This window comes from Bombina bombina, chromosome 3 (assembly GCF_027579735.1).
Source record: "Bombina bombina isolate aBomBom1 chromosome 3, aBomBom1.pri, whole genome shotgun sequence".
NCBI lineage: Eukaryota > Metazoa > Chordata > Amphibia > Anura > Bombinatoridae > Bombina > Bombina bombina.
Window position 1 is genome coordinate 1,233,203,518 of NC_069501.1, and position 23,176 is coordinate 1,233,226,693.

Below are 23,176 nucleotides of genomic sequence, written 5' to 3' on the forward strand. Positions count from 1 at the left end.
TTTTGGGTTTCATGTTTCTTTAAGTGTCCCTTTAAAGGGACAGCAAACACATTGTAATTACAAGACATTCCTGTTGTGTTGCTACAGAATAACACATAAGCCAAGTCTAAACATTTTAAAACAAATTAACATCCTTTTTACTACAATTCTTTATCAATAGCCAAACTCGGTCCACTCTTTGCCTTATTTGGAGGAGCCAATCTGGACTTTAGACCACAGACAACAAGGCTATAGTCACTGTCATAACGTTAGTATAAAGCAAATTGTTTTGCAGTTGTTATCAGTTAAAGTTAATTAGGGAAAGAAATGTAGCAGAGTTAGCCTTGAGAAGTCCACAGGTGCATTTTAACTTCTGAGAATTAGAAACTGCTCAATTTTCTAATTACTTGAAAAAGGGTGAAAATAAATAATGAAAATATATTACAAAGTTTTTTAATTATGCATAACTAAACATTTTATATAACAATTTCAAGGTGTTTACTGTCCCTTTAAAGAATAATCTAATGAACAAAACATTAACCCCTAATGACCAGCGACGTCCTGCTCACAGCGTGACCAGCTTTACTATGACCTGAAAAATCTTTACGACCACTGACGTACAGGGTGTGTTGCAGTTGTTAACAGGTTAAAGGGACATGGAAGTCAATATTAGCTTTTTATGATTTAGCTAGAGTATTACAGGTATACCCCGCTCATACAGCGGGTTAGGGACCGGAGCCCCGCTGTAAAGTGAAAACCGCCTTAAAGTGAAACAAGGCAGTTTTAGCTTTCTTTTCAGTGTTTAAAATCTTAAAAACATGTTTGAACTAACATATATTAGGGGTGCAATAGTGCTACGTTTAGTTTAACACTAGCAAAGCACAGTATTCAATAAATACTGTACCTGTAAAATAGTGACAATTACTGTAGTAAAATTTGCCTGACTATAGCACTGAGAAACAGATTGCACTGCAATGCAGTTAACATTGAACTAAGCATAGCAAAATGGTGCCAGTCACTTTTCTCGCAATCTCACAATGATTTACAGCACTGTTTCAAAATCCTTGGAGGTTGAACTTCAGCTCCACAAGGCGCTGTATTAGCGAATCGCTGTAAAGTGAAGCGCTGTAAAGTGAGGTATACCTGTATTTCTCTTTAAAGAAAATTGTAATATTAATATGGGGAATTTATATTGGATCCAGGGTTCACACACAAGAGCTGATTCTGCTTAACTCACAGAGTTTACTCTCATTTCAACTTGCACTTTGTTAATCCTGTGCTAAACAGAAGACAACAAACACAAAGCTGTCTCTTAGAGATTTTAAGCCTTATTCCAAGTGTCGTTTTCAGCTCTTACAAACTGTTCTATCTTTTGCCAGTCAGCTGCTGCTGCTTGTGGTTTCCATAGGATAGTGCAAAGGGTCACTGCTCCTGCGCCTTCCCTTATATGCTCTAGAGACCCACCTCACTGCTCCCGCGCCTTCCCTTATATGCTCTAGAGACCCACCTCACTGCTCCCACACCTCCCCTTATATGCTCTAGAGACCCACCTCACTGCTCCCACACCTCCCCTTATATGCTCTAGAGACCCACCTCACTGCTCCCACACCTCCCCTTATATGCTCTAGAGACCCACCTCACTGCTCCCACACCTTCCCTTATATGCTCTAGAGACCCACCTCACTGCTCCCACACCTCCCCTTATATGCTCTAGAGACCCACCTCACTGCTCCCACGCCTTCCCTTATATGCTCTAGAGACCCACCTCACTGCTCCCGCGCCTTCCCTTATATGCTCTAGAGACCCACCTCACTGCTCCCACACCTTCCCTTATATGCTCTAGAGACCCACCTCACTGCTCTCAAGCCTTCCCTTATATGCTCTAGAGACCCACCTCACTGCTCCCACGCCTTCCCTTATATGCTCTAGAGACCCCCCTCACTGCTCCCGCGCCTTCCCTTATATGCTCTAGAGACCCACCTCACTGCTCCCACACCTTCCCTTATATGCTCTAGAGACCCACCTCACTGCTCCCACACCTTCCCTTATATGCTCTAGAGACCCACCTCACTGCTCTCACGCCTTCCCTTATATGCTCTAGAGAACCACCTCACTGCTCCGGCGCCTTCCCTTATATGCTCTAGAGAACCACCTCACTGCTCCCACACCTTCCCTTATATGCTCTAGAGACCCACCTCACTGCTCTCACGCCTTCCCTTATATGCTCTAGAGAACCACCTCACTGCTCCGGCGCCTTCCCTTATATGCTCTAGAGACCCACCTCACTGCTCCCACGCCTTCCCTTATATGCTCTAGAGACCCACCTCACTGCTCCCACACCTTCCCTTATATGCTCTAGAGACCCACCTCACTGCTCCCACACCTTCCCTTATATGCTCTAGAGACCCACCTCACTGCTCTCACGCCTTCCCTTATATGCTCTAGAGAACCACCTCACTGCTCCGGCGCCTTCCCTTATATGCTCTAGAGACCCACCTCACTGCTCCCACGCCTTCCCTTATATGCTCTAGAGACCCACCTCACTGCTCCCACACCTTCCCTTATATGCTCTAGAGACCCACCTCACTGCTCCCACACCTTCCCTTATATGCTCTAGAGACCCACCTCACTGCTCTCACGCCTTCCCTTATATGCTCTAGAGAACCACCTCACTGCTCCGGCGCCTTCCCTTATATGCTCTAGAGACCCACCTCACTGCTCCCACACCTTCCCTTATATGCTCTAGAGACCCACCTCACTGCTCTCAAGCCTTCCCTTATATGCTCTAGAGACCCACCTCACTGCTCCCACGCCTTCCCTTATATGCTCTAGAGACCCCCCTCACTGCTCCCGCGCCTTCCCTTATATGCTCTAGAGACCCACCTCACTGCTCCCACACCTTCCCTTATATGCTCTAGAGACCCACCTCACTGCTCCCACACCTTCCCTTATATGCTCTAGAGACCCACCTCACTGCTCTCACGCCTTCCCTTATATGCTCTAGAGAACCACCTCACTGCTCCGGCGCCTTCCCTTATATGCTCTAGAGAACCACCTCACTGCTCCCACACCTTCCCTTATATGCTCTAGAGACCCACCTCACTGCTCCCACACCTTCCCTTATATGCTCTAGAGACCCACCTCACTGCTCCGGCGCCTTCCCTTATATGCTCTAGTCTAGAGACCCACCTCACTGCTCCCACACCTTCCCTTATATGCTCTAGAGACCCACCTCACTGCTCCCACACCTTCCCTTATATGCTCTAGAGACCCACCTCACTGCTCCCACACCTTCCCTTATATGCTCTAGAGACCCACCTCACTGCTCCCACACCTCCCCTTATATGCTCTAGAGAACCACCTCACTGCTCCCACACCTTCCCTTATATGCTCTAGAGAACCACCTCACTGCTCCCACACCTTCCCTTATATGCTCTAGAGACCCACCTCACTGCTCCCACACCTCCCCTTATATGCTCTAGAGACCCACCTCACTGCTCCCACACCTCCCCTTATATGCTCTAGAGAACCACCTCACTGCTCCCACACCTTCCCTTATATGCTCTAGAGACCCACCTCACTGCTCCCACACCTTCCCTTATATGCTCTAGAGACCCACCTCACTGCTCTCACGCCTTCCCTTATATGCTCTAGAGACCCACCTCACTGCTCCCACGCCTTCCCTTATATGCTCTAGAGACCCCCCTCACTGCTCCCTCGCCTTCCCTTATATGCTCTAGAGACCCACCTAACTTCTCCCACACCTTCCCTTATATGCTCTAGAGACCCACCTCACTGCTCCCACACCTTCCCTTATATGCTCTAGAGACCCACCTCACTGCTCCCACACCTTCCCTTATATGCTCTAGAGACCCACCTCACTGCTCCCACACCTTCCCTTATATGCTCTAGAGACCCACCTCACTGCTCCCACACCTTCCCTTATATGCTCTAGAGACCCACCTCACTGCTCCCACACCTTCCCTTATATGCTCTAGAGACCCACCTCACTGCTCCCACACCTTCCCTTATATGCTCTAGAGGCCCACCTCACTGCTCCCACACCTTCCCTTATATGCTCTAGAGACCCACCTCACTGCTCCCACACCTTCCCTTATATGCTCTAGAGACCCACCTCACTGCTCCCACACTTTCCCTTATATGCTCTGGAGACCCACCTCACTGCTCCCACACCTTCCCTTATATGCTCTAGAAGCCCACCTCACTGCTCCCACACCTTCCCTTATATGCTCTAGAGGCCCACCTCACTACTCCAACACCTTCCCTTATATGCTCTAGATGCCCACCTCACTGCTCCTGCGCCTTCCCTTATATGCTCTAGAGGCCCACCTCACTGCTCCTGCGCCTTCCCTTATATGCTCTAGAGGCCCACCTCACTGCTCCCACGCCTTCCCTTATATGCTCTAGAGGCTCACCTCACTGCTCCTGCGCCTTGCCTTATATGCTCTAGAGGCTCACCTCACTGCTCCTGCGCCTTCCGTTATATGCTCTAGAGGCCCAACTCACTGCTTCTGCGCCTTCCGTTATATGCTCTAGAGGCTCACCTCACTGCTCCCGCGCCTTCCCTTATATGCTCTAGAGGCCCACCTCACTGCTCCCGCGCCTTCCCATATATGCTCTAGAGGCCCACCTCACTGCTCTGGCTCCATGCCTTATATGCTCTAGAGGCTCACCTCATTGCTCCAACTCCTTCCCTTATATGCTCTAGAGGCCCACCTCACTGCTCCTGCGCCTTCCGTTATATGCTGTAGAGGCCCACCTCACTGCTCCTGCGCCTTCCCTTATATGCTCTAGAGCAGAGCTTTCCAAACTTTTCATGTTGGTGACACACTTTTTAGACCTACCTCATTTTGCGACACAGTAATTCAGATGTACTAGCAAACCAGAGGTTAAACAGACACATACATAAATGATATAATAACAAAATGTATTTACAAGTAACATTATGTATGTGCAAGAATTAAAAAAAAAGTTTAATATCACCAATAGCTACTTACTATTTTAATGGGATATATGAGGTTGGTGGGATATTTGGTGAAATATTAGATAAAGACACTCGCATTTCATCATCAAGCATTTTTAAGCTTAAACTTCCTATCCATATATCAAGAGCAGGAGCAGCAATGCACTACTGGGAGCTAGCTGCAAAAAAAACAAAAACAACCTTCAGACTTAAACTCAGAATATAAGCTGCCGCACTCAGAGCTCTGCGAGTCTGACTGACTACTGCCCGCGCCGCAAACACACTGCGGTCCCACTCACTGACTACACATGCAGTCAGGAGCCAATGTGCCGCCAATGGGAATATTTCCTGTTCCCGCTGAGCAGCACCAATAGGTTAAGATGATCTGTGACCCACTAGGTATCAATTACGTGTCAACCACGAGATATGCATAGCAGGCAGACGGAAAGTCGGAAACCTAAAAAAAAAAATTGTGCTGTAGCAGAGACACACCTACACACTGTTGCCGACACACTAATGTGTCACGACACACAGTTTGGAAAGCACTGCTCTAGAGGCTCATCTCACTGCTCCTGCGCCTTCCGTTATATGCTCTAGAGGCTCATCTCACTGCTCCTGCGCCTTCCGTTATATGCTCTAGAGGCCCACCTCACTGCTCCTGCGCCTTCCCTTATATGCTGTAGCGCCCCCTGGGAGGCCCATCATTCTTATAAAATACCACAATTAAATGGGCATTACTTTTATGCACCTAATAGTGGAAATTTAGTTTGCAATTTAAAAAACATAAAAAATGGATGGCCCCTTCCTGGATTGAGCTATGTTTGATTTCATGTCAGCAGATGTGTGTTCCTCTCCACCAATAGCTGTGTGGGAGTTGTCCATACCCCCCAGTGGACAATCTGTTCTTACACATGGGATATGCATATACATTCATTTTCTGTTCATTTTATAGCAATTTAGTCAACATTAACTTAACATTTTCTCATGAAAAAAAAGTTAATATATTTAGTGCCAAATGTGTTCATAAGCTCCTAGGAGTGAATTGCTGCTCATTCAACAGAGAGAAGCAAATTTGATAATAGAAGTAAATTGGAAGGTAATTTAAAGTTGTATCGTGAAAAGAATGTTGTTTTGTATCCCTTGAAATAATACAATAATAAATATGAAAACCTTCATTGGGCGTAATTAGTATTTCTGTTATCTATATATTTATTTTACTGATGCTGGCAACTAGCATCATGCTTTGTATGCTAATTAGTTAAAGGGACATAGAAACACAATTAAACATTACTGATTCAGGTAGGGTGTGCATTTGATTTTTTTTTATTTCTGTTATTAAAAAGACAGTAAAGTTAAAAATAAACCATGATTTAAATAGAACGGGATTTTAAACAACTTCCCAATTTGTTTCTATTGTCTCATTTGCTTTGTACTCTTTGTTGAAAAACATACCTAGGTATGCTCAGGGAGCAGCAGTACAATACTGGGAGTTAACTGCTGATGCACATATGTGAGTCTTGTCATTGGCTCACCGGATGTGGTCAGCTAGCTCCCAGTAGTACATTGTTGCTCCTTCAACAAAAGATACCAAGAGAATACAGCAAATTTGATAGATGTAAATTGAATAATTGTTTAAGATTGTATGCTCTATCTGAATCATGAAATAGAAAATTGTGTTTCATGTCCCTTAAATTTACTTATTTCAGTTGGTATCTTCTGCTGAGAATTAGCCCCTTTCCATGAGAGCATTCTGAAGTAGCTCATTTAAAGGGACACTGTACCCAAAAATTTTCTTTCGTGATTCAGATTGAGCATGAAATTTTAAGCAACTTTCTAATGTACTCCTATTATCAAATTTTCTTCATTTTCTTGGTATCTTTATTTGAAATGCAAGAATGTAAGTTTAGATGCCGGCCCATTCTTGGTGAACAACCTGGGTTGTCCTTGCTGATTGGTGGATAAATTCATCCACCAATAAAAAAGTGCTGTCTAGAGTACTGAAACCAAAAAAAGGTTAGATGCCTTCTTTTTCAAATAATGATTGCAAGAGAACGAAGAAAAATTGATAATAGGAGTCAATTAGAAAGTTGCTTAAAATTGCATGCTCTTTCTGAATTACAAAAGAAAAATTTTGGGTACAGTGTCCCTTTAAGTGCTATTGCATTGTCTTTTTATTATGCATGTGTTGATTATGCACATTCTGCTGTATTTAATGATCCTTGTAAAAAGCAAACAGCAAGTTATCTCTTCTGTTGGGTAACCTGTCATAGCGGCAAAGTTCATGCACCTTTGTTTGCTTAGATTAATTGATATGAAGGGGACCATTCGCTTTTTCTAGCTTGTGATGCGTGGGAGAACAGTTTTTACAAGCCTAGTTAAATACGTTTACTGATAGCTGCCAAAATAAAGCCTTTCTTATCAATACATTTTTGAACTTCTAGTGCAAGCAAACAGCCTTGAATCTTAAGGACGGACCTAATGTACTAAAGAAACAGCACGTGCACTTCAGAGCTTGGTGCACTGATACAAATTACCAGCAGGTGGTGCTATACACACTTTGGCCTGATTGTATTATTATTATTTGTAGAGCACAATCAGATTCCGCAGCACTATATAGCAATTTTAAAGGGGGTTACATACAGAGTAGTTTAGGGTTGACATGCTCTAATAAATTACAGCAGGTTCCCCCCCTCTATTATAACCTTTAAGTTTTGACAAGTAAGAGTATACTGTTATGTAAAGGGCTGGAAACTGCCATTAGCTCCTTATTCCAGGGCCAGAAAAAATTGCAACAGACAATTAAAGGGACATGAAACTCAAATTTTTTCTTTCATGATTCAAAAAGAGAATACAATTTTAAACATCATTCCAATTTTCCTTCTATTATCTAATTTGCTTCATACTTTAGATATCCCTTGTCGAAGAAATAGCAATGCACATGGATGAGCCAATCACACAAGGTATACTGAAGAAAAGGTTTAGGCACGCAAACTATGAAAATTCTGCTCTCTGACTCTGTTCCAAGTCTGTCAGTGCACAGCCCTGGGCCGCATGTCACTGAGCAGTGAGCACAGATAAACAGGCAGGTTTAGGCTAGCAGCGCAACTTTGCAAGCCCCACAGCACACCCACAACATTCATAGTGAAATTGGGCAGGGGAGGAGCAAAGTACAAACAAGCAAAAGCAGCCGGGAAAACTATTTGTTGAAATTGCAGCACTGGCTCAAGGGGCAAAAAAATTGTGTGTCTACAACTTCCCCAGTCCCACTAATGTTCACAAATGCCAGCCTCTAATAAAATAATCTATGCATCTCAACATTGTATTTCTTTGAATTTCAATAAAATTAAAAAAAAAAAAAAAAAAAAAAATTTTTTTTTTTTTTTTTTTTTTTTGGTGTCACCCCCTGGAGGGTGTCACCCGGGTGCGGCCCGCCCCCCCCGCCCCCCCCTAGTGACGCCACTGTATGTGCAGCCACCAATCAGCAGCTACTGGGCCTATTTAGATATGCTTTTCAACAAATTGAGAACAACGAGAATGAAGCAAATTAGATAATAGAAGTACATTAAAAAATGGTTGATTAAAATTGCATGCTCTTTCTAAATCATGAAAGGGAAAAAAAAATTGGGTTTGATGTAAATTTAAGAAAAATATAAAAATGTGTATGTTTTTTATATATATATATATATATATATATATATATATATATATATATAACATTGCTACAGACAAGTAAGTAAAACAGGGCTGTTCACACACACATATAAATATGCAGTATATATATATATATATATATATATATATATATATATATATATATATACATATACATAATGGTGCAGCATAAGATAAAATGCACACTCTCTGGTCTTTAAATAAGGTTCATTTTGTTACAGTTGATGATACCAATGTATTAGTAACGTTTTGGGCCAGCATGCCTCTTCCTCAGATGTTAGTTTAAGATCTCACCATAAAAAGATTGGCTGAGAATTTATTTGCTTCACCATACATTAGCTTGTTAGGATTTAGCCTTGTTAGCTGCAGATGATTAGAGGTCAAATAAAACTGTTTAACCCCTTAACCCAATAGGACGTATATATACATCATGCAGTACTTTGACTATCATAGCACATGACGTATATATAAGTCCCATTATGACGTATATATAAGTCCCATTGGGTTTAGGGGTTAAACAGTTTTAATCATCTGCAGCAAACAGCCGTAGTGGAAGGGGGAGGGTTAGAGAGCTATTTGGGGAGAAAAGGGAGGTAGAAGGTTTGAGGAGGATCACTACACTGTAGAGAAAAACAATATATATATATATATATATATATATATATATATATATATATATATATATATAAAAAAAACCTAAACTGGATATTGGCAGACTGTCTGCCAGTTCCTAAGATGTTGGTGACCAGTGGGAGGTGAAGGAGGGAAGAGAGCTGTTTAGGAGAGATCATGGGGTGGGAAGTGTCATGTGGGAGGGTAATCTGTACACTAAAGCTAAAATTAACCTTACAAGCTACCTGAATAACCCTTTCACTTTATGGAATAATAGAAGTGTGGTGCGCAGCTGCAATTAGTGGCCTTCTAATTACAAAAAAGCAAGGGCAAAGCCATGTATGTCTGCTATTTCAGAAAAAAGTGGATCCCAGAGAAGCTTTTACAACCATTTGTGTCATGACTGCACAAGCGGTATGTAAATAATTTCTGTGAGAAAACCCAAAGTTTGAAAAAGTTAACAATGTTTTTTTATATGATCGCATTTGGCGGTGAAATGGTGGCATGAAATATACCAAAATGAGCCTACATCTATACCTTGGGTTGTCTACTTAAAAAAAAAAATATATATATATATATAGTTTTGACAAGTAAATAAAAAAAGGCTTTATTTCTGTTTAAATAGTGTGATAACAAAAATGCTAAAAAAATCTTCTGTATTTTAGACAAGTTCTAGATTTCCCGTTAGTAAAGGGGTTAAAGAACCTATGACATACAATTGGGGAAAATTGCTGTAAACTGTTATTGGTACAATTTCCTGGAGACTAAAGTTAAAAACAAATATGAAGGCCACATTAACAAACCTGCTTTTGTCAGTCTTCCTTATCTAGAGATAAGATAAGTGCTGGCACAGACCATTCACATACTTCTGCTCTCATGTAATACCTTTTAAAGGGACATGATCAAACAAGTCTTTAAAGGGAAATTAAACACTTTGGGATGGTAATATAAAATGATAAATCGTATATGTAAAATAACCTCTGCAATATACTTTCATTATATATTTTGTCCCCTTTTCCTGTAATTCCATTCTGAAATTGTGACCTTTTCATTCCTGTTAGAAATGGAAGTGCAGAACACTGTTATATTCCACACAGCTATTGGCTGCACACTCTAGTGACCTATTTATAACTGTCCCTAATTGGCCACAGAAGAGAAGGTAACAACATGGCAGCTCCTATTGTTTTATAGACACTAAAACTTTACACTTATTTTGTCACTATTTTAACAGCTAATGCAACTTTAAAAAATACATCTACTTGTTATTCACAGACTAATGTTTTCTTTGAATGCATCATTCTATCTAGCATTTATTTAGTGTTTAATGTCCCTTTAAGGGACATTAAAAAGTAAATACATGCTAGATATGATGCATTCAAAGCAAAGATTAACCTGAGAATAGTATGTAGATATAAGTTTTAAAATCATATCTGTTGTTAAAATATTGAAGAAATAAGTATCACAGTAAAGTAATGGGACTAACCATTTTGAAACCTAGGTTTCCCTTATCAAATCTCCCTTTGTTGGGATTATTTAAAGGGACAGTAAACTCCTTGTAATAAGATATTTCTGTTGTGTTGCTATAGAATAACATAGAAGCCAAGTTTAAAATGTTTTAAAACAAATTAACATCCTTTATACTGCAATTGTTTTTCAAATGCCAAACTCCGCCTACCATTTGCCTTTTTTGGAGGAGCCAATCATAGTCCATAGATAACAAGGCTATCCACGGTCATATAATTATACAGTATAGGTTTAAGGTTTTTATATAATGATTTTACATATTTGTAAACAACAGAATGTTGCATTCGTTTATATTGATTTTTGCTTTTTGTTGTAGGTTAGCACGGAACGGAAGGCATCATGAATAATTCAGGAGATGCTGAAAACTCTACATACAGATGCAAATTTAATGAAGATTTTAAGTATGTTCTCCTCCCGGTATCTTATGGGATTGTTTTCTGCATTGGACTAATCCTCAACGTTCTAGCACTGTACATATTTATATTCAGAATCAAACCATGGAATGCTTCTACAACATATATGTTCAACCTGGCTATATCAGATATGTTATATGTTGTCTCTCTGCCTTTACTTGTGTACTATTACTCTCAAGGAGACAACTGGCCATTCGGAGTGGCCTTGTGCAAGATAGTGAAATTCCTCTTCTACACCAACATGTACTGCAGCATTTTCTTCCTTTTGTGCATCAGTATCCATAGATTCCTTGGTATCTGTTATCCCATGCAGTCACGTCATTGGTTAAAAGTTCGCTATTCTCGGATTGTATCAGCTGTTGTGTGGTTTGTTGTTTCGGCTTTTCAGTCACCGATTTTGTACTTTGTGACAACCAGCTCAAATGGAGATAACACCATCTGCCACGACACTTCCAGAGCAGATTTGTTTGATGATTTTGTGCTGTACAGCTCGGTGAATTTGGCATTGCTTTTCTGTGTACCATTTATTGTTATCATAGTGTGCTATATTTTAATGGCTCGATCTCTGATGAAGCCATCAGATGCCACACCGCAGACATCTAAGTCTAAGAAGAAATCTATTAAAACAATTATTATAGTGCTTATTGTCTTTATTGTTTGTTTCTTACCTTTTCATGTAAACCGAACTCTCTACTATTACTTTCGCAAGATGGACCTCCCTTGTCATGTATTGGATGCCATTAACTTGGCTTATAAAGTGACCAGACCTTTGGCTTGTGCGAACAGTTGCCTTGATCCAATTTTGTACTTTCTGGCTGGACAAACTCTTCGGAGAAACATTACTGCCAGCAGGGGAATCACAAAAATGAAAAGCAAGTTTTCATCCTACGTGCACGAAAATAATTGGAGCACCATTAAAGATTCAAATATTGATCCAAACTCAAATCCTAGCCAGTCTTCAACTGTCATTACTAAAATATGAATGAACTCAAGATGAAACATAGAGACCAGTTTCGTCTCTCATATATAGATAGATATATATATAGACTCTCACACACACAAATATATTTTATGTAGGTCTGTGTATGGTCTTAGTCTAAGCCACATAATAAAATGATACAACCATGGTGTTCCACTTATAGGACATTTGTCATGGTGAGACTATCAGGGCATTTCAGACCCTAGAATCTGATGTGGAGGTACCATGAGAGTTACTGTTCATCACTGACCACTCACATTTTTGTTACATTTAATGTTCTCTTTCACTGCTTTGTTGAAAAGCACAGAACCATCTAAAATAAAGGATGGAGCTGTTTTATCAAAATCTCATAATTCATAACCACTTGTGAAAGGTCTCGGCAATTATTACATTTATTTTCTATATGTGTCCATTACTCTTTGAAAGTAAAAGAAATACAAAAGTATTTTTTTCTTATGTTCCCAAATGCTCATTAAAAGGAAATACAAGTGCAAAAAGTATACGCCCTAATGGAGGCAACAGTGCAGTAATAAAATACTTCTGCAAATAGGGCGTACATTATTATAAAACGTTCCAATTAATTTCTATCATCAAATTGTCTTTGTTCTTTTGGTATCCTTTGGTGAAAGCAAGAAGGAAGGCTCAGGAGCGTCGATGTGTCTAGAGATCTATGTGGCAGCAAATTGGAAAGAATATTTGTAACCATGTTATATACTGCAAGAGGACAAGGTGGCAGCAGTGTTTTCTGCCATCTAATGCTCCAGACACATGCACAATACCTACCTAGGTATGCTCTTTAAGAATACAATAAGAACAGAAATAAATTGGAAGTTATTCTTACAATCATATACTCTATCTGAATCCTGTCCCTTTAAAGTCAGCTCTAGCGCAGCAAGGCACTATTGAAGCAAATCTGGGGAGTCGATTACAAGAAATAAAACTGTATGCTTTCTTTTATGACATCAGTATGGGAGAATACCAACTCTCCTGATACTTATAGGCACACTAACCCAAACAAAAGACACCAAGAGAACAAAGCAAATTAGATAATAGAAGTAAATTGGAAAGTTTTTTAAAATGAATTCTAAAAGTTTAATTTTGACGTAGAGGGAAAGTAAAATGAAAATTGAACTTTCATGTGAACATCATTTTAAACAGTTTTCCAATTTACTTCTATTATCTATTTACTTTGTTTTCTTGGTATCATTTGTTGTAAAGCATGCCTAGGTAAGCTCTGGAGCAGCAATGCGCTACTGGGAGCTAGATGGTAATTGGTGGCTGCACACATATGCCTTTTGTCCCTGGCTCGCCCAATGCGTTCAGCTAGCTCCCAGTAGTGCATTGCTGCTCTTTAAGCATAGAATACCAAGACAATAAAGCAAATTTGATCATAGAAGTAAATTGGAAAGTTGTTTAAAATTTGCCAGCTCTATTGTGAAAGTTTCATTAATTTATCATATAGATTATATCCAGATTTTACTATCTTTTATAGTAAGTAAGCTCTTTATGTAGCTGGAAACTGACTTTGAAATGTGTTTTAAAGTAGCTTAAAGTGCCATAAAACATGTTGACATCTGTGCATATCTTAAAAGGGCTAATTAAGTAAAAATAGTTTGCATAAAAAATTGTTTAAACATTTCTGGCAAGTATTTGAAAATAATTTTAAAAAATAAGCAATATTAGTTACATAGCCATGCTGTCTGGAGTAGTCTGATCCACCCCCCTTATCAGTGTTTAGCATCAGAAATACAGGCATTGTATTTCACAGCAGCTTATTTGCTTTTAGGCATGCTCCAGCAGATAATGAGTGTTAAAGGGACAGTCAACACAAAAATTGTTGTTGTTTAAAAAGATAGATAATGCCTTTACTACCCATTCTCCAGCTTTGCACAACCAACATTGTTGTTATATTAACGTACTTTATAACCTTTAAAACTCTAAATTTCTGTCTGTTTCTAAGTCCCTTAAATGGACAGTCAACACCAGAATTTTTGTTGTTTAAAAAGATAGATAATCCCTTTATTACCCATTCCCCAGTTTTGCATAACCAACACAGTTATATTAATACACTTTTTACTGCTGTGACTATCTTGTATCTAAGCATCTCCTGACCGCCCCTAATCACATGACTTTTAGCTATTATCTATTGACTTGCATTTTAGCCAATTAGTGCAGTGTCTGCCACAACCCACGGGCGTGATCACAATGCTATCTATATGGTTTACCTGAACTACTCTCCTCTGTTGTGAAAAGCAAATACAAAAGCATGTGATTAGAGGCGGCCTTCAAGGGCTTAGAAATTATCATATGAGCCTTCCTAGGTTTGCTCTCAACTAGAATACCAAGAGAACAAAGCAAAATTGTTGATTAAAGTAAATTGGAAAGTTGTTTAAAATTACATGCCCTATTTGAAAAATAAAAGTTTTTTTTGGCCTTGACTGTCCCTTTAAGACAGCCTCTTATCACATGCTTTTGTATTTGCTTTTCACATCAGGGTATCTAGTTCATGTGAGCCATATAGATAACACTGTGCTGACGCTCACGTATTCTAACAACACAGCACTAATTGGCTTAAATGCAAGTGAATAGAAAAAGTCATGTGATCAGGGGGCTGTCAGAAGATGCTTAGATACAAGATAATGACAGAAAAAAGTGTATTAATATAACCATGTTTTCTGTGCCAAAACTGGGGAATGGGTAATAAAGGGATTATCTATCTTTTAAAACAATTAACATTTTTGAGTTGACTGTCCCTTTAAGTCTTGCATTGTACCAAATCAAAGGTGGATATAGAACCATCCATAGAAGGAAATGTGTGGGGGGAGTTAGAGCTGTACAATTTGCAAACTTAAAAGAAAGGGTTAATGGCGAGGCACTGCAGTATAAATTTGCAGGTAAAGTAATGAAAGTACATATTATTTTATTTTGTCTCTATCTCAACTTGTTTTATGTCCCTTTAAATAAGTAAAAAACACAAACCATATTATTTGTCTTATAAAATGTACTGGAAAACCAATTTTAAAAAATGCCAACGTAAGGTAGGCAGTTGGAATATCAGGGCATTTAATGGCATTTTTATATTTAAAAAAAATACAGTATTTCCAATCTATAGCACTTAAAGTGCACCGTCTATTTCAATAACTGATGTTTTTCTAAATGAATTTGTATACAGTGCAATATTGTATTTAAAATGTAAATAATCCGGCAGATGCCATAAACCCAAGTTATACGTTAAAATCATCATACGTTATATACCTGTGTTTTATATGTGAATGTAGCTTACGTGTATAATACCCTGTACATAATTGTGTAACTGATTATATCCGTAATCTGTTATTTTGTATAAAGAAATATAATACTGAAAGTTGTCTGCTTAGAATGCTTACTGCTTAATATTAATTTATACTAAAGCATTACTGTAGCATTGGAAAAAAACATTTTATTTTGTGACGTTTTTAATAAATTCTAATAGGTTGCTTGGCACCTGGCTTTGTTATTATTTCATTGCATTTGTAGCATTAATAGGACCTATCGGTGGAAACCAGGAATAGTTTGCTAAATAAGTTAACCCCTTAAGGACCAGCGACGTACCCTGTATGTCGCTGGCCTTTTTTTGGGACTTGATTGTTTTATAGCACGGTCTTGCTACCAGCGTTGAGACTGCTGTATTCCACTAAGCCTGCTGGAGGGAGGGAATTAATAGAGTGTTCTTGCTAGACTTGTGCTATTATGTCCTGAAAAAACCCTTAACGACCAGTGACATACAGGGTACATTGTGGTCATTAAGGGGTTAAATAAAAAGGCTGTTTACACTTTAAATTCCAAGGTGTTAACAGAAACGCATGTTTGTGTACATAGTTACACACCATGGGGTACATTTACTATTGTGCGGACGGACATATGTCTTAGGACCGCTGCTTCTTAACTTCCGTTTCAGGCGGAACTGAAGCGGAGTGGGTCGGAAGCAGCATCTGCTGCTTCATAAATCGACCCCCAATACTCTACGCTTGTTTTCTTGTGCGCTTCTGTGACAATATCATGAGTGTTTAGATCTCGTAACACTCGATATCGGCCATTGTCACAGTACTATTATCTTAGTTGACATTCAGACTGCAACATGTGCTGGCTATACAGGCTGAGTTCTTAGACTTAACAACTAACAAGCCAGTGATCATGTGCACCAGGTTAAACGCCAGAGAAAATATATAGCAGGTAACAGGCCAGTGATCATGTATTTGAGGTAAGATACCAGTAATCATATATAACAGTTAATAAGTCAGTGATCATGTATATGAGGTAAGATACCAGTAATCATATATAGCAGTTAATAAGTCAGTGATCATGTATATGAGGTAAGATACCAGTAATCATATATAACAGTTAATAAGTCAGTGATCATGTATATGAAGTAAGATACCAGTAATCATATATAACAGTTAATAAGTCAGTGATCATGTATATGAGGTAAGATACCAGTAATCATATATAACAGTTAATAAGTCAGTGATCATGTATATGAGGTAAGATACCAGTAATCATATATAACAGTTAATAAGTCAGTGATCATGTATATCAGGTAAAAGTCCAGTGATCATGTATGTCAGGTAACAGGTTAGTGATCATGTATATGAGGTAAGATTTCAGTGATCATATATAGCAGTTAATAAGTCAGTGATAATCTATATCAGATAACAGTCCAGTGATCATGTATAACAAATAATAGTCCAATGATCATGTATGTCAGGTAACAGGTCAGTGATCATGTATATCAGGTAAGATGTCAGTGATGATATATAGCAGTTAATAAGTCCAGTGATCATGTATATCAGATAACAGTCCAGTGATCATGTATGTCAGGTAACAGGTCAGTGATCGTGTATATCAGGTAAGATGTCAGTGATCATATATAGCAGTTAATAAGTACAGTGATCGTGTATATCAGATAACAGTGCAGCCAGTGATCATGTATAAAAGGTAACAGGTCAGTGATCGCGTATATCAGGTAAGATTTCAGTGATCGTGTATATCAGGTAAGATGTCAGTAATAATGTATATCAGGTAAGATGTCAGTGATCGTGTATATCAGTTAATAAGTCAGTGATAATGTATATCAGATAACAGTCCAGTGGTCATGTATAAAAGGTAACAGGTCAATGATCATGTATATCAGTTAAGATGTCAGTGATGATATATAGCTGTTACAGGGACATTATACACTAGATTTTTCTTTGCATAAATGTTGTGTAGATGATCCATTGATAATAGTCCATCTGGGTGTGTTTTTGTAAAAATGTATTGTTTTGCTTATTTCTAATTAACAATGTGCTGATTTTCAGACTCCTATCCAAGTCCCAAAGTTTTAGATGTATATTGATGTATACTGATATATATATACAGACTTCATATTGCTTCTGTTTGTATAATAGGGAGGGGGAGGTTCTGCTATCAGCCCCTTTTAGTGGGTGTCCCAGGCTTATCTCATTAACAGTGTTAAATTGGGTGCTTCAAAGTAAGTTTTTAAAAGGTTTTACAATGGATTTTTATACCAGTATGTGTGCATATTATTCTTTATAGTAGTGTCTATTACATGCAGGTAAATGAAAATTGGTGTATACTGCCCCTTTAATAAGTCAGTGATCATGTGTATTAGGTCAGTGAACATATATAGCAGTTAATACGTCAGTGATCATGTATATCAGGTAATTCAATTTTTCCTTAACAGGACTGGAAAAAATAAATATTAAAGGGTTAGAAATCTTATTAAAATAAAACACAAATTATGCATCTTGCCAGAGATGGTGTGACCTCACTGGCGCAATGTCACACACTTGGTCTAAAGTTAGTCCCCTTTTGGGAGCACATTGAAACCTTTTCTAAAAAACTCATGGGGAACTCCACCTTAACACCAGCAATTGCCCTCCTTAATTACAAGCCAGAGAAAACCTGTAAGATTCACTGGAAATTACTGCAAATTGACCTCAACAGTGCTAGATCCCTGATAGAGCCGAAATGGAAATCCCCTCAGATACCCACAATGGTCAAATGGCTTCAGAACACCTCCTACCTCCTCTCAATGGATATTCCTTTTATAGAAACAGCAACTTAGCTATGTTCCATGACGTCAAATTCTACTGGGATTCGTTAACACACCCTGACATGCCACCGTCATCCTGACCTTGCCATTCTTCCCACCAGCCTCCCCCTTCTCCCCTCCTCTCTTTTCTTGCTCCTTTCCTTGATGCTTCTTTATCATACCTCTCCTTCCCCTCCTAGGTCTTCTAAATTCTTGTAAGATGCGGTATACATATTATCCATACAAGTAACAATATAATGACTACCGCTTATTCTGCTATGTTATTTACTGTTTATGGTAACTCACAAATAGGTGTCTTGCACTTGCACTACAAACTTGTTTCAGAGGTCTCTCATCTAATTGGATTCCTGATCCGACTGCCAGCAATAGACAACTGTGGACCATGCCTTGTAGAGAGGACTTCACTCACCACAGATAATGGTAGATTTATACACATGAACTGAACACTTCTGCACTTGTGCAAGGCTTATCGCCGTTAGCATATAACTTTAATCCCTGTTGTATTGATTGAAATATACAATAATTGTAATGTTTACCTGAACACCTCAATAAAAACTATTTTAAAAAAATAGAACACAAATGAAATACATTATTAAGTTATGAACATATATGTAATAATATAAACTACTATAAACTTACTTTTGTCTAGAAACAAAGCCTCAAAATAACAAATAACTTATTTTTTTAATCTCATAAATTAGCGATGACAAGTTGGCAGATAGTGTGTAAAATTATTTAATGTGCCCCGTCCAATAGCAATTGTGCAAATTTCATTTAATTATTCATAGGACTGGCTTTAGGTCAATATCGCATGCGCAATTGTCACTTTTAGGGCTAGCAGATAAAATACTGAGCTGTCATATTTTTTAATACCTCTCGCATGCACAGATAGTCCTGTATCCTGGCTGCTCTCATCCTATTGGCTGATTTGAATTTGAAGAGTCAAATCAGCCAATAAGAATGCAAGGGACGCCATATTTAAATGCGTACCTTGAATTCACTATTCAGTGTACAGCGGCAATAGTACGAAGAGGATCCTTCACGCTCTATGTCTCCGCGGTTGCCGGTCCTGCTCTGCACTCATCTCCGCGCCAGCTTGCTCCTGGATGAAGAAGGAAGCGGTCCTTGCTTGGAAGAAGATGTCGGCCTCTTGGAAGAAGACTTCACCGCCTGGAACAGGACCTTCTCTGAGTACCTATTTGGGGGTTAGTCCAGGGGGCCTATTTATCAAAGCGTCAACTGAAAATACGCTGGAATTCCGCATCATAATTGTCGCAAGATTGATCGGCCATAGTCAAGATCGGAAAATGTTGAAATTTGTGACGTAACATACGATCCCGCAATTTCAATCCGACACAGATTGATGCGAGTTGAAAACCCGTGGAATTCGAGCGGAATCGTGTTCATTCGCCCTCCTACTCAACACTATTTGAAGCTCCCACAAAGTTATCAAAAATTCTACAGTTACGCTCGCGTCTTTTTCGACTCAGCGTACCAGGTTTTCAATCTGCCACCCTTGAGGTAGCAGATGCCATAGAACTCATTGGGAGTCGGAAAACACAGAAAGCTTATGTTCGATGCTGCAAGAAAATGAAGTATATTATGTGGTTATTAATGAAAAGGTCTCCATAGTTTCCAAACGGTTTATTAGGAATCAATATATGTTAATAATAAGAAAAAGATTTACAGGTATATATACACATCTATTTCACAGCAAAACATACAGAGCAACTCTACTACATCCCCAATTTGTGCAACACTGCTAAAATAATCCTAGGAATATACTCAGCCAAATTCACCAATGTGTTCAAAATTAGCCATCCTTTCAGGAACAGGATAAGAAAGAGAGAGAGGTTTTGGTGTTCCAGTTTTTTATACACCAATTCAATAGGGAGTGGTTTATCAAATTCCAGTCAAAGGCTATTGGGAGTGTCTTTAGTTCAGAGAGAAAGGTGTATCTGGGGGAAAGGGATTTTAATAACAGCTAGGTCAGTAAGCTATGTTACCACATATTACATAATAAAAGTAAATTAGAAACTCTATTAAAATTGTATACCCTTTCTAAATCAAACAATATTATTGCTCCACATTTGGTGCACTAGTAGATATAGGGCTAAAAATGAAAAATACATTACTAATGATGGATTATGCTACAAAAGTTGTCTCTCATTACAAAGCAAGCGGACAACATCCATATTTATGTTTAGTTTTTTCACCAAACTTGTCACACTAATAGATATAGAGATAAAAATAAAATACAAAACATATAGCTAACTTCATGTATTTATATTTTTTAAATCTATTTGCAACAAGTTTAATGTTTTCTAGACACAAAGACAAATGTTACTAACACAAAGTTGTTAAATAGCATTCCCTGGGGGGCGTGTCCGGCCAGCAGCCATGCTAGAAGGGAAAAATGGAAGCTCCTCAATTACACTACAATAAATCGCTAATTATCCTGGCTATATATGTCCTTAAAGTTTTATATCCAAGAGACAAGTAATGCCAGCATGTGCTGCCCTGGATAATACCAATTTTATATAATTCAGCGAAGTGGTGAGCTCTATTCTAGCCTATTCAAGACTCCAACTGCGGCCCTTGTTTTGACCGCCAACTCTCCCATGTCACTTGGTGTAACGCAACTAACATTGCATTACAGAAATAACTTCAACTAGCCACTTGAATAACTGCACATCAGCTAATCAATTTTCATGTTCCTGAAAGAGAAGGCAAAGAGACGAGACATTTTTTTTTTAAAAAAAAGCACACGCAATATTTCTTCAAAATGGAGACGGAAGTCATCTTGCTGCATTAGAACGGACTATGGACTTACAATTTACCGACTTGTCGCATCATATACTACTTCTGCGAACCGGAATGCCTAGCTATCCTGGCCATGGGGCTCCTCAAGCAACACCTCATTCTATGATGATAGAAGACGTAAGTCACTCATTGCTAGTGCACCCGACCGAAACATCAGACACCCGATCTCTTACCCAGCCCAGTATGTACCCTAAGCGGGCCGAAGAGGTTCATCTTCGAGTGTTCCTCTCTACTAATCTGGAATCTAAGGCAGACATGGGCCATGAGATTGCGGCAGCCTCACCTGAACCTATATCGAAACAGCCAATTAAGACAGGACCGGACTTTAGCGCAGTAAAGTACATACAGGCTCCACGCCATACACCATGTGGAAAAAACCCTCAGAGTCTAAAGACAGGCAACAAAAGCTTACTGACAGCCACTTATTATGACGGCTCAACTGGACAACAGCGGTTACAGCCTACTCTACTTCTAAGACTCGCACAAGCACCGGACACTGAAACCTGGTATATATCTATCGATTTGGCGAGACATATTCGGTTTTTGGGGCTCGGGATCTCCTTGTTCGCTACCTCTCATCAAAGGCCTGATTGCGACCATAATGAGTCCCTCACCAGCTACAGAAGAGGAGTCGGTTAGCAGCTCGAGGTATTTCTTTTTGAGGGTTGTGATAACCAGGAACGTCCTGTCAAACACGATATTTAATCACACTCTCTGAACTTATTCATCTGACCATTAAGCTGACTTTCCCATTCTATATTGGAGATCAAGTAGGACATACACCCTTCAACTTTGAGAATATGCTTGTACAGGGTCGGATACCTTGCTTATCACTGTTAAGTCTCAACTGTTTCTTTCCCCTAATGGTGTGCTAGAATGGTTATGGTTTCTGCAATTTTACTTTCACAGGAAAGCTTCAACATCACAGGTCTATATCACAAGGGACATACTTATGATGTTTAGCTTCCCACACCGCAGGTCCCCACGAGGCAAACACCAAGTCAGACTCCTTCTTTCAAAGGAATGAACATTGATCCTGGGACACGTAGCAGTACTCCCTTACGACACAAACTTTTTTCGCTAAAGTTTTCCTTTATGTTCTCTTTGCTAATGGGATTAACCACAGAATAGTTTAGTATCTGTCAAAGTTTATACAGTTTAATGCACTGTGTACTTATTGTTTGCTTTGCATGTTGCAGTGTATTATATTTTTCAACTGAGCACAGTATGCACCATGTTACTGACAGTATGTTTTATGTTTTACTGGATGCTTCATGTGATCTATAATGATACCCCATATGTATATTATGTATGCCTCCCTACTCTCTCTATAAGGTGTCAACCCAGAGAAATATGTGGTCTCCCTCTACCTACTTTATAACATTTAGCTTGTAGAACATGCCCTATATCTTTCATCCAAAGATCTTGAGAGCATAATATCCTTTTTCCTAGAGAATCTATATACTCTACTATGAAAATTTGAGTTATTTACAGTTTGAAAAATGCTCCTGTTCATGAGATCTATTTATCCTGTGAAATACTCATGTCCTTAAGAGATATCTCCTCTGTATTTATTAATGTTGTACACAACTGATAATGATTAGATTTATTTGCTTTCAATGTTAGAAAAGAATTGTAGGCTCCATTGTTTTGCTTTTCTTGTGCACACATCATAGGTCTCTTGGGTTCACACTATATGTTTATGCACCATTTATTTGCACACTGAAGTGGGAATATAATTTTGTATAAGTGTCTCGGTCAGTTCTATTTCCAGCTTATAAGACAGTTCTAAACTTTGCTGGAGACTGTAAGGTTGAGTATTCTCTATCTAACTTACATAGGACTCTCTAGCTTATTCGTTGAGTTTAGTAGTTTCATGAATGTTGTTGTTTATTTCCAAGTGCTCTGGAGTTACTGTTAGCTCTGGATTTTTCACTGATAATTAACCCTGTTTTCACATAACTATATGCTCTTAATAGCCTTATAAGGAAAGATTGTATTCCCTATACTATCGCTTAAACCCTTTCTGTCCTAACATAAGGCCGACTTTTTGGAAGTTAGCTCAACTTTTAACGTATTAGCTATCAAATGTAGCC

General features: G+C 39.1%; 1 protein-coding gene across 2 annotated transcripts in view; it reads left to right on the top strand.

The window, feature by feature from the left end:
- P2RY2 (purinergic receptor P2Y2) overlaps positions 1–15,646 on the top strand; it is a 137,751-nt gene extending 122,105 nt beyond the window's left edge. For both annotated transcript variants that reach the window (XM_053708720.1, XM_053708721.1), the window contains exon 2: positions 11,088–15,646. In XM_053708720.1, the coding sequence (XP_053564695.1) occupies positions 11,111–12,166 (1,056 nt within the window). In that variant the 5' untranslated portion in view covers positions 11,088–11,110 and the 3' untranslated portion in view covers positions 12,167–15,646. The remainder of the gene's footprint in view (positions 1–11,087) is intronic.
- The last annotated feature ends 7,530 nt before the right edge of the window (positions 15,647–23,176 follow it).